At 42.1% G+C, this 17,364-nt stretch overlaps 1 protein-coding gene across 2 annotated transcripts in view; it reads right to left on the minus strand.

Moving 5' to 3' along the window:
* Positions 1 to 885: 885 nt before the first annotated feature.
* Positions 886 to 17,364, minus strand: part of mllt10 (MLLT10 histone lysine methyltransferase DOT1L cofactor) — a 39,186-nt gene continuing 22,707 nt past the window's right edge. The window contains exons 11-19 of one of the 2 annotated variants that reach the window (XM_070853006.1): positions 12,947 to 13,107; positions 9,101 to 9,218; positions 5,934 to 6,012; positions 4,550 to 4,737; positions 3,128 to 3,277; positions 2,896 to 2,951; positions 2,509 to 2,735; positions 1,769 to 1,859; positions 886 to 1,225 (exon numbers count right to left, since the gene is read on the minus strand). In XM_070853006.1, coding sequence (XP_070709107.1) covers positions 941 to 1,225; positions 1,769 to 1,859; positions 2,509 to 2,735; positions 2,896 to 2,951; positions 3,128 to 3,277; positions 4,550 to 4,737; positions 5,934 to 6,012; positions 9,101 to 9,218; positions 12,947 to 13,107 — 1,355 coding nt within the window. In that variant the 3' untranslated portion in view covers positions 886 to 940. Of the gene's footprint in view, positions 1,226 to 1,768; positions 1,860 to 2,508; positions 2,811 to 2,895; positions 2,952 to 3,127; positions 3,278 to 4,549; positions 4,738 to 5,933; positions 6,013 to 9,100; positions 9,219 to 12,946; positions 13,108 to 17,364 lie in introns of both variants that reach the window. The other variant, XM_070853005.1, reaches the window with a different exon arrangement.

Here is a 17,364-nt window from a genome sequence, read left to right on the forward strand (position 1 = left end):
AGCGAGAACATGTGGGATATTTTTCACAAGCCTCTCACCTAATATTCCCCCCGGGACCTCCGCGAGACAGATGTCAAACAAACATCTGCTACTGTAAGTCCCGTGCAAGGGAATTGTAGTTTCTTTTTTTATCTTTTTTATACTCTTGTACTTCTGCTATTTTTCTTTTTCTTCCTTTATAGTTCTGTGTGTGCGCTAGCTTGTGTGCTGAGTGCACAACTCTGGTAGCTGAGACCCCTGAGAGAGTGAGACAGCAGAGAGACTGGACCGAGAGGGATGCAAGTGTGGAGGATGGGGAAGCGGTGAGAGAAATGTGGAAAAAGAGAGGAAATGACGCAGAAACATGACACGGCAACAAGACAAAGGCGAGCAGAAAGACGAAATGTGACGAAGAAGCAGAACGATGACATTAGAGAAGAAAATAGTGAGAGAAACGAACTAAAGGAGAAGCTGACCTGTCAGTCAACTCACCTGTTGAAGAAAGAGAACATGTGCTTACTAACCAATACTAACACGCTACCAGTGATATCAAAAGAAAATCATTGTTTCAACAGTGACAAAGAACCTGAAGCAGCACTAAAGCTTAACAAATCTAGAATTGGATGGAAATAAATAGTACAAATCAACACAAAATGCTGTGTTAAGACTGTAACCTGAAAAAGATGCAACAAATAAACCTTGCAAGGTCAACTAGAGTGAGTTAGTGACCGCAAATGAATGCTATCACTCACCATAGTGTGCTAATGTATCAGCACAGACGACTGGAAACAGTAATCTACCAGAGGCACAGATTTCTCCGCTGCCAGTGTTCTCATCACTGAACTACAAAGTTGACCAACAGGCTGATCTCCCCAAAACTCTGCATATTTATTTAAAAAAAAAAAAAAAAAAAGACAAAACAAACAACCAAAAAAAAACAAAACCAAAATAGCATCTGCGGTCATGTCTTCTCCTGCCCTGCGACGCCCACGGCCTTCTCGGCTAGCCGCGGCTTCTGTGCCCCCGAGGCGTGTGTGTCAGCGTGTGCGTGCTGCAGTGCCAGGAAGGGGTTGGCGGTGATGGCGCCTTGGCCCTGGCTCTGGGCGCCGGGCAGCAGGTTGTTGATGGGCAGCTGAGCGGAGGAGAGCGGGATGGAGGGAATCTGGGCAGAGGAGGAGAGGGACTGCAGCTGCTGGAGGTCCTGCTGCTGCTGCATCAGTTGGTATAGCAACACCTGCTGCTGCTCCTGGGGGAGAGAGAGAGAGAGGGAGGGAGGGAGGGAGAGAGGGGAGGAAGCAAAGACGGAGGAGATGGGGGGAGGAGAGAGAGAGAGAGAGGAGGAAATGAGGAAAATGCGGGAGAAGAAAAAATTAGGATAAAGTGAACGGTTCAGACAAGAAAGGAAGGGAAATGAGAGTTGGATGAGAAGGAGGAAAACAATGGCGGATGGAGAAGAAAAGAGCGGAGAAAAGTGGGGCGAGGAGAAGAAAAAAAAAAAAAGAAGTTAATAAGCTTGGTGATTTAGGCCATTATCCGAAGGAAAATTGTTGCTCAATGCCTTTGTGTGTGTTTAACTGTGTGTGATAGTGGTGATGGCAGTAAGAAGTTGCAAGCCTGCCAGTGTGTATGTGTGTGTGTGTGGGTGTGTGGGTGTAAGTGGGTGTGTGTGTGTAAGTGTGTGTAAGTGTGTGTGTGTGTGTGTGTGTAAGTGTGTGTGTGTGTGTGTGTATGTGTGTGTAAGTGTGTGTAAGTGTGTGTGTGTGTGTGTGTGTGTGTGTGTGTGTTGTACCGCTGAAGGCTGCGAGGACAGCAGCTGCTGGAACTGATGCTGCTGCAGAAGGAGTCTGTGCTGCTCAGACAGCAGGCCGAGCCGCACAGCGCTGACGAGACAAAACACAACTCGCAGTCAGCACATCAACTACCTGACACGTACTGCTATCTAAATAAAAAAAAAACTAAATTAATCTGAGATGTCTTTCAAAGTAAGTCAAATACCAAAAAGCAAGTAAATATTATATGAATGGAAGATGAATGAATGAGGAACATGAGGACATGAATCAAGATGACCACAAGCACAAAACATGCAGTTCTACATCTTCCTAAAGTCTCCGAGCAGACTTTAGGAACATGAGGGAACACAGCTGCAGGTTCCAACTTCTGTCTCACCTGCTCTTACTAGTTGCTGAGCTGCTAGAATCCAACACGCAAGCAAGAAGAAACAAAAAAAGGAGAGGATGCAATAAAGTTCTCATTCAAGCATGTTCCCTGGCGTTAGGAATGACTGTGATGTTTTCAGTGCTTTAGGACGTGGTAGTGACAGTGGGGGCTGAACCCTCCAAAGTTTCTACAACAAAAGACAACTGGAGCGCATTTGGAAGCGTTTACTCCACTCACAGTGAACTGAATACACGACTTACTATCAACGTGTGTGAAGCCCCATTTTGCATTACTGCATAACTTCCTGCTGTCATTCAGTTCAGCTTGAGTGTTAAACCTTAAAGGACATCAGAAAAAGATTTCAGGACGTACCTATTATTAACAGGCAATGTGACGCCCGTCGCTGCGCCTGTAGTGTGTGAGTGAGGGCTGGCGGTGCCCGCCGGCGTCTGGATCACCCCGTTCAGCGCACCCACGATTCCTCCCATGCCCAGCGCACTCCCTGCACCCAGAGCGCCCATCAGCCCCGCCACCCCGCCCAGCCCGCCGGGGGTCGTTCCCACAGTAGCGACGCCGTTCAGCTGCGGCTGGGGGGGGCTCTGGGAGACAGAGGGAGGGGTGGAGAGAGATGAGGTGGAGCCGCTACTGCTGTGGCCACCACATGATGTACTGTCCTGAGAGAGAGAGAGAAACATCAGCGATGACAGCTCGTCATCCTCCAGTTGTTACATCAGTGACACGTCGGGTGTTTGTTTTTACCTGAGCTGCTGGAGGTAAAGACGAGTCAGGGGCTCCCAGCTGGGCTCCTTTCACATCTGCAACACAAATTAACACACGTTTATTCTCTCTGAGTCCATGTATATACGCATTAGGGCTGCAACTAGGAGTGCAGATTATTTTCAGCAGTTAACCTCAATGATTACTCTGGTTATTTTTCAGTAAATCAATGATGTTTTAATCTGTAATGACAAAAAAATATCTGAGTGTGTACCAGAGGAGGCCGCGGTGGGGGTGAAAGGCACTGATAGCTGAGCGCTGAGAAGCTGCAGTCTCTCTTTCTTCATGGTCAGAGTTTTGATTTGCTCCTCCAGCCTCCTGTTCTCCTCTTGCAGCTGGTGGAGGGACTTCAACATGCCCACCACTGAGAGACAGGAAGAGAGAGAGGGAGAAAACTGACTGATTAGTGGGTTAGTATTCAGTATTTAAGTTCAATGGAGCAACAGCACTTTTATGGTTCCTGTTAAAATAAATATTTTGCTGCCGAGTTTTTTACTGCTTTCCATTCCTGTGTGAGAGAAAATTCTAATTTAAATGTGCAGCAACAAGCCTGAAACGGTTTTCCCTATATCATAGATGTAATGCATATGTTTAGGATGTAGCTGGAAGCTAGAGTGATCTTTTCACAGGCGAGAACAATGATGCTCCGACTCTCTGAAAGGCCACTACTTCCTTAAGGCAAAATCACCCAACTCAGCGACTGACCAGACAGATATACTCCACTGGGATGTCAGAGGTCAGGATCAGCTACAGAACAGTGACTCTGGTGCCTGTGCAGATTCAGCATAGAGCTCAAGGACAACTGAGTGAGGAGGAGGAGGAGAACTGGGCAACACAGGAACTTAAACATGACTCCTCCACATGAAAGATGACCTTTTTAACATCTAGGCCGCCTTCCCTTTCACATTCAAGGACCGCAGACAGCAGCAGCTAGAAGGCAAAGGGGTGATGGATCGATTAATAGGAACTGAGAAATGAGGCAAAGGGGAAAAGGTGGAAAAAGTGATTGGCTGAGTATCAAACCTCAATACTTTCTTTTTACTGACAGAAATGTATGTCAAGTACTGAAAGCTGGCAATAAATGTCTTGTCAGATGTGTAATCTTGTCTTATTCTTGCTAATTTTAGCCAATACTCTTGTAGGACTACTTATATTTTGTTTTTGGTTGATTGACAACAATATTTATAAAATACAGCCGATCAGACTGTCACAGGTGGAAAGTCTTGGACTTACTCTCCCTGGGGGTTTCACAGTCTGCCAACCACTATCAACAGGAGTCATTCATTCAATATCTGACAACAGGAAATATTGGAAAATACCGTAGGAACCACAAAAACCGTAAAAAAATTTTTGAACCATTTTTTTCCAGGGTGTGTTGTCCCATGTCAGCTAGGATTGGCTCCAGCCTCCCCTCAACACTCTGCCAATAAGCTGTATAGATAATGGATGGACGTTTGAGAACGTAGTCGTCTTTTGTTAAATCAAAAAAAGTGACATTTCTCAGAGGAAGCTATTGATATAGTAATGATATGATACCCGACCCTGTGAGTGTGAGCGCGCTCTCCTGCGTCTTCAGGTGTGTTTTAGAGAGTGTGAGTGTGTGAGTGAGTGTGTGTGTGTGTGTGTGTCCTCTCACCGTCCCCCTGCGCTCCCTGCTGCAGCAGGAAGCTCTGCCCCTCGTTCCACTGCCTCTCCAGGAGCTGCTCTATGCTGGTGGCCACTGGGGGCAGCGTCTCCCCTCCACCTCCCCCCACCCCTAGCAACCCCGGCCCCGGCAACGACCCCGAGGAGTCATAGCGGATCTGCAGGCCACCAATGGGAGAGCTGAAGGGAGAGAGAGAGAGAGAGAAAGAGAGAAAAAGAGAGAGAGAGAGAGAGAGAGAGCATAGATAGAGAGGTCAATGGGGAGATTAACGACCCAACATAAACGTCAGACAAACATAGACACTGCTGGCTATAAAACTACATCAATTTGTTGTTACAGTGGCCTCTAATGAAAAGGGGCCAGGCTTTCTGTCTGTGTGTGAGAGAGAGAGAGAGCGGAAAAGAGGGAGAGAGGGGAAGAAAGCGGACATGCAAGAAGGAGAGAGAGAGAAAGAGGGAAGTGGACTGTCTTGATACGATAAATCTCAGTGTGCGTGCTGACACATCTGTTGAGTGTGAGAAGGGAAACGAGAGACAGCAGGAGAGAGTAGAAGGGCCAGAGAGAGAGAGAGGGAGAGAGGGAGAGAAAGAGAGAGAGAGAGAGAGAGAAGAGGTGTGTAATGTGGAGAAAAAGTGAAAACAGACAATAAAAGGATCCTTAAGCAAACATAAAAACACTCTGATCTTGAGTGTCAGTGTCACAGCACTATCCAGCAATATGAATTTTGGAGTTTAAAATATGTATTAACCATATTCAGATTCATGCATTCAATAGTTTGACTGGGAAGTTCTTGTTAAATGTGTTACTTCAATGATAACTTCTTTTGCACCATACTTTTGTGTATATACAAGATTTTAAATGTCAACCACATAATTGATATCTCATTCATGGCCTCTAAATGCAAGGCATGAAATTGTTCAGATGCAGAGTACAAAATAAATGGCTAAACTGATTTGTGACCGACCTCATCCAGTGAAATTATCCATCCCACAAAGAAGTAAAAACAAACAAAAACGGATTTGTATCATCAATATTCCCATCCTGAAGGATCCGTGCAGATATTCCCAAATGAAGGAGATGCAGAAAATCACCAGGCTGTCCGTCCATGTGTGATTAAAGCAAGAGAAAAAAAAATCTAACTGGAGTTGAAGGATGGTTACCACCTTCAAAAACACAAGTTATCGTTGGCTGAGAGAGCGAGAATTGCCTGTAGGGGTACGAGCGAAAGGGAGAGTGTGCATGTGTGTGTATGTGAGGAGTGAGAGAGGAGAGACGAGGGGCCAGTGGAGGGAAAAGCAGAGAGGGGGATGGGTGAAGGGGGGGAGCAGTGAGGAATGTAAATGGGGAATGTGTGTGTGTGTGTGTGTGTGCTCACCGTGGGGTGGTCTTGGGAGACGCTCTTATGGAGAAGCCCTGGGCTCCGATGCCGCTGCTGCCGTCTCCCACCTCCGGATCTACACACACATTAAAAAAAAAATTAATTGTACATCTATGACCAAGTCTGCGCTAGGCTGAAAATACTTTGTGTGAAAAAGACGTGCATCTGTGCTTGTATTTCCAGTTCAATTTTGTAAAGACTGCCGTCTAAACTAAAACACCTGAACAATAGGAAACTGGCTAAATCTCTTCTTTGTGCTATTTAGGTAGGTAAACAACTAAACTGTACATCACAGCCAACATCTGGTAAAGAGTGAGACCAAAAGCCTGTTTATTCTGCTGGTTAAACCTCCGTTCTGTGCCCTCCTGCTCTTGGGATCACCTGTACTGTGTTTTAACACAGCCACATGATAGTTTTAACTGTTGTCGTTCACATTTTTCTCCCGTTTCTTCTGTCAAATAACAAAACAAGCATTTGATTGCAGCTTACAAATATCAACCTGTGAACCAAGCAAACCGTATTTCCTGCACAACTGCACTGACACCAAATAAATAAGATACACATTAATGGCTGTATTGAGTGACTGGCTGTACTGACATTTAAAATGAGTGATCACAGCAGGTTAAGAGTGACTCTTTAGCAGTTTAAACATTATGCTTGACATTGATTTATAAGCATGAAACTTCAGAACTGTTACTAATTTTCCAGACCTTCTTACAAACACGATTTTGAAGTGATGACGCCAGCTGTGTGTGTGTGTGTGTGTGTGTGTGTGTGTGTGTGTATATATATATATATATATATATATATATATATATATATATATATATATGAATGAATATAAAGGATTTTCACATGCTCTTTCTTTTATTGGAGTTTTAAAACACTCTGGGGTATGATAGACGTACTTTTCTTTGTCCGTGAATGACTTTTTGGCAAACAAAGGGAATATATATTTGCTTGTGTCTTTGTTGAAAAGGATAAAAATGAGCAATTATTACTATTATTCTTTTTAAACAAACAGGAGTGGGGTCTGTGTGGCTCCAGACAATGAGAAAGTAAAGCCAATGTCAACCAAACACAACTTCACTGCCACTCAGCCCTTGACCAGGCTTACATTAAATCATTTTTCAAAAACTCTGTTGTGCTCGTCCACAGTGAAACATTGCTGCTGTTTTCAGATTTATCCACTCTGGAGACGGTTTAAAGTGCTCACATTCTGGGCGAAAAAACTACAGCTGAGTGCCAAAACAGAGAAAAACGTACATGTCTGAAAAGACGCTGCATAATGTGGACATATTGTTATACTTGTGGATTCTGCAACCAACTAAACTTTGTCTCTCTTCCTTTGTATCTCTGTCACACACAAGCCTTCATTCAAACTGCATGTGCATTTCTCTCTCTCGCTCTACCTTCTGTGAGAGGCTATACCTCCTCCCTCTGGGCCCCTGGCCAGACGCTTCTTTTCATTTTCCTCAGTAAGAGTAATGAATCACACATGCACACACATGCAAACGCACACGTTTGCATTTACACACTCACACAAACTCCCCTCTACTTAAGACAGTCAATCCCAGCTTTTACCCCCACCAGGTCACCACTCTGGTCCCTCGCTCTCCTTTTTCAAGTCCCTTTTCTCTCGTAACCCTTTCCATCCTGGCACCTCCCTCCAGACACTCAAAAGCAAAGAGAAACGGCTGCCAAAGTAAACATGCTACATGCATACAAACACGCGCACACCTTGCACGTTTGTGCTCACATGACCCTTACTAGTTCACAAACAGAGCTTCACACTTGTGGAGCCGCGCACACGTGCTGTATACGACGATGAGCAGAGCTTTATATTACAAGGAAACAAGGAAAATTTGTATCATCATCTTCATTAGTGATTAGAGGTGAAATAAATAATTGATTAGCTAATCAACTGACCAGTCAATAAGACTGATAATCATTTCAGTCCATTTTTAGGAAAAAATGCCAAATTTCTCTAGTTTGAGCTTCTTAAATGTGAGAATTTGTTGGTTTTCCCTATTTTATAATCACTGTAAACTGAGTATATTTGGCTTTTGGACTTTGGTCAACATGCTGATCACAATAGTAATTGGCAGATTCATTTATAATAATATTGAAGATCTGATTCAAGAAATTAAAACACAGCGATACAAAACAGAAAAGCAGACAATCCTAACATCTGAGAAGCTGGAATCAATTATGATATTAGATTTTACATTTACTAGTGCGCTCACTTTGTTCATGTGCACACATATTTAAAATCAGACTTTGTCAATTAAATATATTATTTATCTAATATAAATATTTTTCACATAAAGTGAAAAAAAGTTGCCACTCTGGCGAGACAGACTTTTTCAGGAATTACACAAAGCTCACTTGTGTCCACACACAGAACCTACCTAGTCTGTATCTGCTGAACACACACACACACACACGGCCCAGTGGCCCCCTGTCAGTCAGGCTGATTAGTGAGTTGACCTGCAGGTCAGGGTGGATCTGGCTCTGATGACTGCTGACCGGCAGCAGGAACTACCTTCCTTCCTCCTCCTCCTCCTCCTCCTCCCTCTCAACTCTCTCCTCTCCCTTCTTTTCTCCTGCTTCTCTCCTCTCAGTTCAACCAGATGTCTTCTACTGGAAGCGGCCACTCTGATTACCAAAGCCACCTCTTACTCCTTCAGCAGTTCTTCTGCACTGGACAGACAGCGAGCCACATTCTTCTCTAGTGTGGAGGCTCCTGAGGGAAGCTACCGGCCTTCTCCGCTCCTGTCAGACCTCTTCCTCGACACAACCCTCCAGTTTCTCTCACACAGGCCACAGCTTCGATGTTTTACATGGAATGTGTGTGTGAGCTGATGGTCTGTATTTGTTTGTGTGTGTGTGTGTGTGTGTGTGTGTGTGTGTGTGTGTGTGTGTGTGTGTGTGACAGAGGGTGACTGTGGGGGAATCGTCACGGCATGTAACTGGAGCTGAGTGGGAGGAGCTATAAAGTATCACGAGTGCTGACCCTTGACCTCTCTGTGGGGCCGAGGGGGCGTGACCTATCCATTATCTCCCTCTCTTTCTCCCTTGGACACGCACGCATACTTTTGTCACATGCGTGCACACACATACATATGCACACACACGTCGCCGCATTAGGTATGTGGCCGTACCTGCTGGTGAGGCCTCGGACTGGGCGATGAGTGCTGCCATGGCCGAGTTGGGGTTCAGCCTGTTACCAAACATGTGGGAGGGAGCGAGGTTGAAGACCGACCCCGGCAGACCGCTAACCTGCAGAAAGAGGAACACATACACACCGTTGAGTCACACCGATGTTTCACTGTGGTCCAAATATTAATCACAATCATTTAACGGGAAGCTCCCCCCCCCATTGAATAGCTGATATCATAGAAACAGTCAGTTATATAGTTTGTGTCTGAAGGTTTATGGTTTTTAATTCTTGAGAAATTAAAAAAAAAAAAAAAATCTAAATAAAATAAAATGATGCCTCTGAAGCCGCGAACTGCTTCAATAAAATAATAGAAATACACTTGTCTTTTTTTAAAAAACAGTGGAATAAAATTTCAGGGCTATCATTTATTGATGATTTTCATGATTTATCATTTTAATGATTCACAATCACTATATATTTATCTGACTATTATTTTCTTGATCTACAAATTAATAGTTCAGACCATAAATTATCACAAAATAAAACAAAATGCCCATTACAATTTTTTTTAAAGCCCAATCATGCAAAACACACACAATTGATTTTTACATGATAAACAATTAATTGATCATCTAAAGTGGTGCTGAGTAATTTTCTGGTGATTTTAGGTGCACGGTTTTAGCGATTTTTCTTTAAAAAAAAAGTAATCCCTGAAATGTATTTAGTGAAAAGATACTTAAATCACATGTTGCATAGTCAGAGGTGTTTCTCCGGTGTGTGCCTATTGGCTATTAAGGTAAACTTTATATGCATTATTTTTTGGAGGTCTGACACAATATATATATATATATATACATATATTTAAGAATTTCAGTCTGATTCTGCTGTGTCACAAAGCAACTACATATTCTTTCATGTCAGTGAAGCTCATTTGAATGGAGCAAAAGAAAAAATCTGAATGTGGATTTGACAACACATTGCTATCTTTTCATGTACAAAAACACTAGGATACATTATGGATCTGAAGCTCATTATTCTGTTACACACATACACGGGGCTCAGAGTGCCTCGACACCCCGACAGTACGCTGACATGCTGACAAAGTGTTTCTGATGCATAGAGTTTAATCCAATTAAGGCATTTCCCAAATAAGGATCGTGGAGTGAAGGGTGGGGTGGGGTTAGAGGGAGGAGAGCGAGGGTGGAGCATCAGGAGGGGAATCAGGTCTATCTAAAAGAACAAAATGGCTGACTGTTTTGGTTGCTGAAGAGTAAAAGAAAAAAAAAAAAGCTAAAACCATGTGACACTGCAGACACCTTATTACAGTCACTAGAAGTTGCTCTTCCATAATTTGTTTGGACGCTTCCAAAGAGCTCTCATTTTTGATCAGGATGAAAACACAGGGAGGTATTTATTTTAAAAGTCACTGAAGAAAAAGTTGGTAATACTAAATAATGGTTAATAATGAATTAATGGGATTGATACATTTAAGAGAGAGTGTTCTGAACATGGAGAAAAAAAAAAAAACGTTTTTGTGAATGAGCAGAAAAATGTTTCAAATCACATCAATGGTGTGAGCACCAAAATCAAAACTTCAGTGTGCGCACACATGACAGTCTTTATGTCCTGGCTATTGCTTGCAAAATAATTCTTATCCATTTGCTGAAATGTGGGGTGCGCCCTGAGAAAAAAAAGATAGAAAGTCATAATCTCTGATTACAAATTCATGGAAGTGGTTTGTCCAAAATAATAAAATCTGGAAAACATCCTGGAAATTCCCACCACTGTTAAATCTTAAATTGGAATAAAGAACCTGTACCCTCTGTCCATTTTTTCCCCCTCACTGAAATGACTTCAGATTTCTTTCCAGACCCACTCCCCTCCTCCCCTCCTCCCCCCTTCGTTCTCCTAGTGCCATAATCCTGCCCCCTTTCCCATCAACATTCATTTTTCATTTTCATTCATTTTTCATTCAAAGTCTCTCTCTCTCTCACTCCTTTTCTCTGTCCTGGGCTGATAGCCAATAACAGTAGGCTGGGAGTCTGCTAGTGGACTGAAAATAGCAAATAGTCTCTGTCACTCACTCACACAGTCACACATACACACACACAGACGCACACACTCAGGGAAGCCTGTTGTTGGCGTCCTTCTTAAGTTGCGTAATTTCTACAGCCTTGATTGGTTGTGTGTGTGTGTGTGTGTGTGTGTGTGTGTGTGTCCCAGACGCCCAGAGCCGTGCATCACACACTACAAACTAACACACAGTTGTAACAATCTGGAGCGATTGGAGGAAGAAAAAAAACATTTATTTATCGAATAAAGTTTTCCTCACTCCGGCTTTCTGCTGCTCTCTTTCTGTCTATTTCTCTCTCTCTCACACACACACACACACACACACACACACTGCTACAGCCCAAACACATCTATACATGCGGCAAACAGGCGTGATATCCTGCTTCCCTGGGCCTCCCGTTCTCTATAATATGTGCTGAACAGTGAGGAGTGGGGCAAGCCCCCCCCCCCACGCACTCACAGACACACACACACACACACACACACACACACACACACACACACACACACACACACACACACACACAGGCCTGATCCCTCCCTCCCTCTATCTATCCCTCCATCCCTACTGTGGTGCTTGTCAGATGTCATTACATCACAGGACAACAGAGGGAGAAAAAGAGAAATGGATGGGGACAGAGAGAAGGAAGGTCGAGGGTGAGAGAGAGTGTGGGTGAGAAAGAGAGAAAGAGAGGTGGTGAGTGGACACCGGAGAAAAATGGAGTGGGGTGGACAGAGACAGAGCGTGGTCTTTGGGGAGGTTTTGAAAGGACGGACACTGGGGTCAGTGATTGAAGATGAAGTTTTTTTTTCTTTTTCTTTTAGAGAGATTGGGGCAGTGATTACTGGAGGGGGGTTGAGCTGATCGAATTAGAGTCAATGCCTTCGCTTTTGAATATAAGCTTATTCAAGCCAATGGGACACACGAAAAACTATTACACTTTGAGGAAAAGCATAAAAATTGCAGTCTTTGGTTTGAAAATTGCCGTAATTCATTTTGATCTGATTAAAGCCGCTAAACTGTTGCTTCAGCATCCAATGTTCAAATGGGAATATGTTTAAAACGGTATAAGACAGAGCTAAAATTCTCTGGAGCCCATAAAAAATTCCCAACATTTTGATAACATTTTAGACAGGAGGGATTTTTCTGAAATATGCAGTCTGGTGTTTTTTCCCCTTCTTCTTCTCCACAGTAAGGGACATGATGGAAATAATTACAGTGAGTTTATATTACAATAACACATAGCCTAGGTGGTTTTTCCAAAATTTCATTAAAATGCTCATTATAAGAATTTCTATGAAGGAGGATGATAGTTTTCCAATATTTGTGTCATCTTTCTGATGACATTCCTGTACATACACAGTAATAAAGATGAAACTAATAAGAGCCTCTACAGGTGCACCATGTAAAATCAGCTATTGAATAACTTGCTGAGAAAACAAACTCCACACAAGGTCAGGGCACACACATTTCACACATAATTAACATGCAGTGGATTAATAATAGTGCCGGGAGATTTGGTGCAAAAGACGTTTAATTAGTGTGCTTTGGTTTATTTGTGTTCCCACAGTTTATCTGCACTTCAGCTCAAAGATGCGAGAGACGTGGATGAAATGACGGATGTGGAGGCTGCTGAATGAAGAGTGTGTATTGTGTGTGTGTGTGTGTTTCTGAAGGAAGGATGGGGTGTGTTTAATGAGCATGTATTTTCCTGTATGTGAGAGCGGGGAGGGCATTGAGAGTTTTTAGTGCGGGTTGTGTATATGGACTCACGTGTGTGGAGGCTGTGCTGGTTAGCGGCGCGGTGGCAGTGAATGGAGATGGAGGGGCTAGCGAAGGTGTGGGCTGCTGTTGCTGTGACAACTCGGAAATGGCTCCGCCCACGGCGACAGCTCCCGTCGCCAACGATGACCCATCCGCACCAGAGAAAACACCTGTGGAGAAATCAGCCATAACAGATATCAATGGCGCTATATGCATTTATTGCTGCATTTAAATCATCCGATAAACCAGGATTTTGGTGGAATTTTGTTGTTGATTGTAGTTGATGCTACAAGTGATTATAATTATTACAATATGAAAAGCACTGGTGTAAATAATAGAAGTAGTGATGGCTGAATTCTTACACTTGAATAAAACAGAGCCATCACTAATGTTATTAGTAACACCTGTGCTTTACCTACTAAGTCATAAAGTCTGAGTCACTGACATTGATCTAATTTTCTTGGGATTCTTGCCTTGGCTTTTTATGTTTTATACATGTGTTACTTTGTAAAATGTAGGAAAATATTTGTTGTTGCTTCAAGCAATATCCTTGTACAAGCTGAATGACTCGTATTTTAATGAAATAAAGACAACATATCTTTTAAAAAAAAATTAGCAACCACAGTTGTAGAATATCTACTTTCTCAATTTGTAACTTTTTTTTTCCCACGATGAAATAACAAAAACACTAATAACCTGAGAAATAGAAACAGATACATTTCTGTATTGGAGCATGAGTCATTTACAGATCTGTTGACTTTAACCAATTTAATGCATGATTAATTAAAAATCAACAAATGTAATGCTTGAGTGAGTATGCAGGCCTGCCTGAGTATAAGGTCACATAATTTGGTTTCTTTATGATTGTAAGAACTCCATCAATTATATTCAAGTTCGCACACACACACACAAACATACACAGAGCTGGTGACCCACAGTGTCAAAAAATCTGACAACACAAATCACTCACATTAAGCTTTTACAAATTGGGACAGAGGAAAGAGGAGGAAAATCAATCGGCACATCCTCCGTATGTATTTCTGTGTTATTTGTTGTAATTCAGACAAAACAACTTAATTCGTCTTATTAGAAATCGTAGTTATCGTACTGCAAAATTTACACTAGTTATAAATCACTTATGCAAACATATTGCTCCATTTTCACAAAGCCACATGCATGTTCCATTCTCTTATCTTTTCGCTCTCCCTCTCCTACTCCCTCCCCTCACACACCCGTGTGCTCGCCCACTAACCAGGGATAAGCCCTGCCCCTGCCCCCCTTTGACCCTAGCAGAGGAAGGGGGGTTGGAGGGCCCCTCAGCCCCACAAAAGCCTGAATGGCTCAGGGCAGCACACATTCACTGGGGGAACAAGAGATCTTTGTGCCAGGAGGGGAGGGGTGGAGGGAGAGAGGGAGAGCGAGAGGGAGCGAGATATGAACACTACATGGGCTTACATACTATTTATAACGCTTTGTAATATGCACCAGAAAAATTGATACCCAAAGCAGGGCTGTCGTGACTCAGGGGGCACGAGCTCCTGCAAGATTTTTAGCAGCTGGATTAGAGGCCAAACCAACAGTTTATCGGAGTTTAGCCCGTGCCACTGATGAAATGAGGCACACACAAAGGGACTGGTACAAAAACAGTGCCAGTTACAGCAGAAAAACACAGGGCATTTTAATTTATATTGACTTTATGATACAAGAATGCAGAGGTTATCTAACACATCCAAAAACTGAGCATTGTTTATGAACCACAGTCTATGTATGCTGCATCTCTAATTTTCCATGAGGAACGTTAAAAATCATTTATTGTCCTGAATTAAACAAAATATTTTCAAAATTTTTTCAAGCATGCAGGAATTTAAAGTGGACATCAAATGTTAACGCCATTAAAAAACAAATGTGTAAAGTGATTATATTTTAAATTTAAAGTTTAACTGCATTAAATTTACATCACTCGTGTATTTCAACTGCTGTCGCTTTTTAGTGAAAACCTTGCAAATCTGGTGATTCTGAGGTTTTTAACTAAAAAAAAATAGGATTACATGCTCCACCAAAAAAATTATGTAACACTTGTATCAATATAGCCAATTTTACACAAATTAATAAAACTGAAAAATATATAGTCATGTTGACAACATGGCTGTTTTTCATAGCTGCTGAGGAACTGCCATTTTTTAAGTGCTGCCCACTCTGGTGAGAACATTTTCAAATATTACAAAGACAATTTAAACAAACAAAAAGAATTATTTGATTACTGCTTTTCAATGGGAATTGTAACTTCCCCTTGGACAACAGAAGAAAAACATTTCTACACACACACACACACACACACACACACCTTACACACAAGCTGGAGCTTGTAAAACTTATGCCCCATCTGTGTGATCGATAACATTAAGCCCCTGAAGCACAACTGCCTCCAACGCCCGACCTTACTATTCCTTTTCCCGTCCTGCTCAGTACGTCTGTAAGCTTCAAAAATATCCACCTTGATTAGTTCAAGCTGGTATAATCTCCATAGGAAATCTATGTTGTCTATTTAGGGAGGGTTAAGTCCAATCTAAAAACCAAGTAGATGGCAACATACATGGACTACCAAACTCACTCCAAACATTTCTATCTAAGTAGCAGGGTGATGCTGAATACTGTAGCTTGTTTTTTTGTTTTTTTTGAGAAACTGCAGAGAGACATTTAATCGTGGTTTAAAAATGGAATGTGGAGACAAACACTGAATACCATCATGGCAACAGAAAGACATTTGTTATTCTGAGAATTTTTTACCACCAAAGACAAACAGAAATGTATTCAAACATCACGGCAATGTGTAGAGGGAGCAGAGCCACATCGAAGGCTGTCAGTGTAACTGTGTGTGTGTGTGTGTGTGTGTGTGTGCCCGTCTGTATGCATTTATCACACAATGTATGCAGGTTTGCCATAGGCAGATAAAGCCATACTGTTTCAGTGGCAGAATCCACCACAGTTCAGACAAACAAACAAATTCAAGAGTCTCTACACTTATAAACAGAAAAAAAACAAAATACTTTAAAATAGAGGGGTGACTGAACTACTGTAAATACAACTTAAATTTTTTTTTACTTCTCCCGCTTGGTTTACTTTTGAGGAACAGACACATTTTTACTGCTGTATATGAAAGAGCTGTCACTTTGAAATTATTTGTCTCCTATTTTCAGATGTGTTGCTTGTTAGAGGTATTCTGCATAAAGTGTGTGTGTGTTGTCTTGTTTTTCCATCAGCTTCTAGTGATTAACAATCTTTTTTTTTTTCTCCACAAATACTTTTAAGCTCAAAAATATACCACCTAAATGAAAAAAATAAATAAATAACAGAAAATGTTGAAATAGAGAATTACAATTTTGCAGTGCACAAAAATGTTTTTATTTATGAATCTCCAAATAATTTCCTCTTAGGTAGGAATTTACTTAACTGGCTCCAGAAAACATGTTTCATCTACACATCAGGACGAAACTGCAGGTTTCATATCTCACTAGTGATCTTAATTTGGCATTTAAATGTAATCCTGCTCACTGAATATTTGCCTGGTTTTCACAACTTCCCTTACATGTGTTTTGCAGTAAGACCAAGCTGCTCACAATTAAGGTTTCACTGGGATGAGGGGAAAAAATCTACAGCGGAAGCAATTTAAAAAAAAATAAAAAAAAGACTAATAAAAACATCACATAAATTAGCAAATTAATACAATAAACGGCAATAAGAATCCTGTGTTTTCTGTCTCAATGCATATACACACACTCTGACCAGCCTGAATAAATTCATGTCCACTAAACAGCTTTCCTCCCCCACTGCTCTCTACCAGCTCTGTCCCATCAGTGACCCCCCTGCCGTCAAACATTAACCTAGCCAAAATCTAACCCCCTGCTTCTCCCCACACTCAAACACATATCTATCAGGCTAACTATCTATCCATCAGCATGGTGGAATAAGCTGGCGGTGGTGGGGGGGGGGGGGGGTTAAACACTAAGATCCTCCCCATTACTGCCCTGCATTAACCCTCAGCTAAATATTTACAGTAGGAAGACGAACACATGATTCTCAGACACACACGTACATATAATGCACAGCCATACAGAACCACCACTGTTTTGTTTCCCCTATCTTCTTTCACCAGCTGTGGTCAGAAACGCAAACCACTGCTGTAGGGGAAAACGCATGCACAAAAACTGAGATGGACATGGAATCACAAACAAAATTATCCTCGGCCACCACTGCTGCAAAAAATTATATTCTGAACACAAAGAGCACAAGTGCTCAGGTTTGACTCACCGGCTTATGCTCACAGCTGCAAACATATAGAATATCCACTAAACCCACCTTTCAAAGAATACCAATAGTCATAGACAGACACATCATGTGCTTGTACTACTTGCAACACTTAGCAATGC

The sequence above is a fragment of the Pempheris klunzingeri genome, chromosome 21, assembly GCF_042242105.1.
Source record: "Pempheris klunzingeri isolate RE-2024b chromosome 21, fPemKlu1.hap1, whole genome shotgun sequence".
Classification (NCBI taxonomy): Eukaryota; Metazoa; Chordata; class Actinopteri; order Acropomatiformes; family Pempheridae; genus Pempheris; species Pempheris klunzingeri.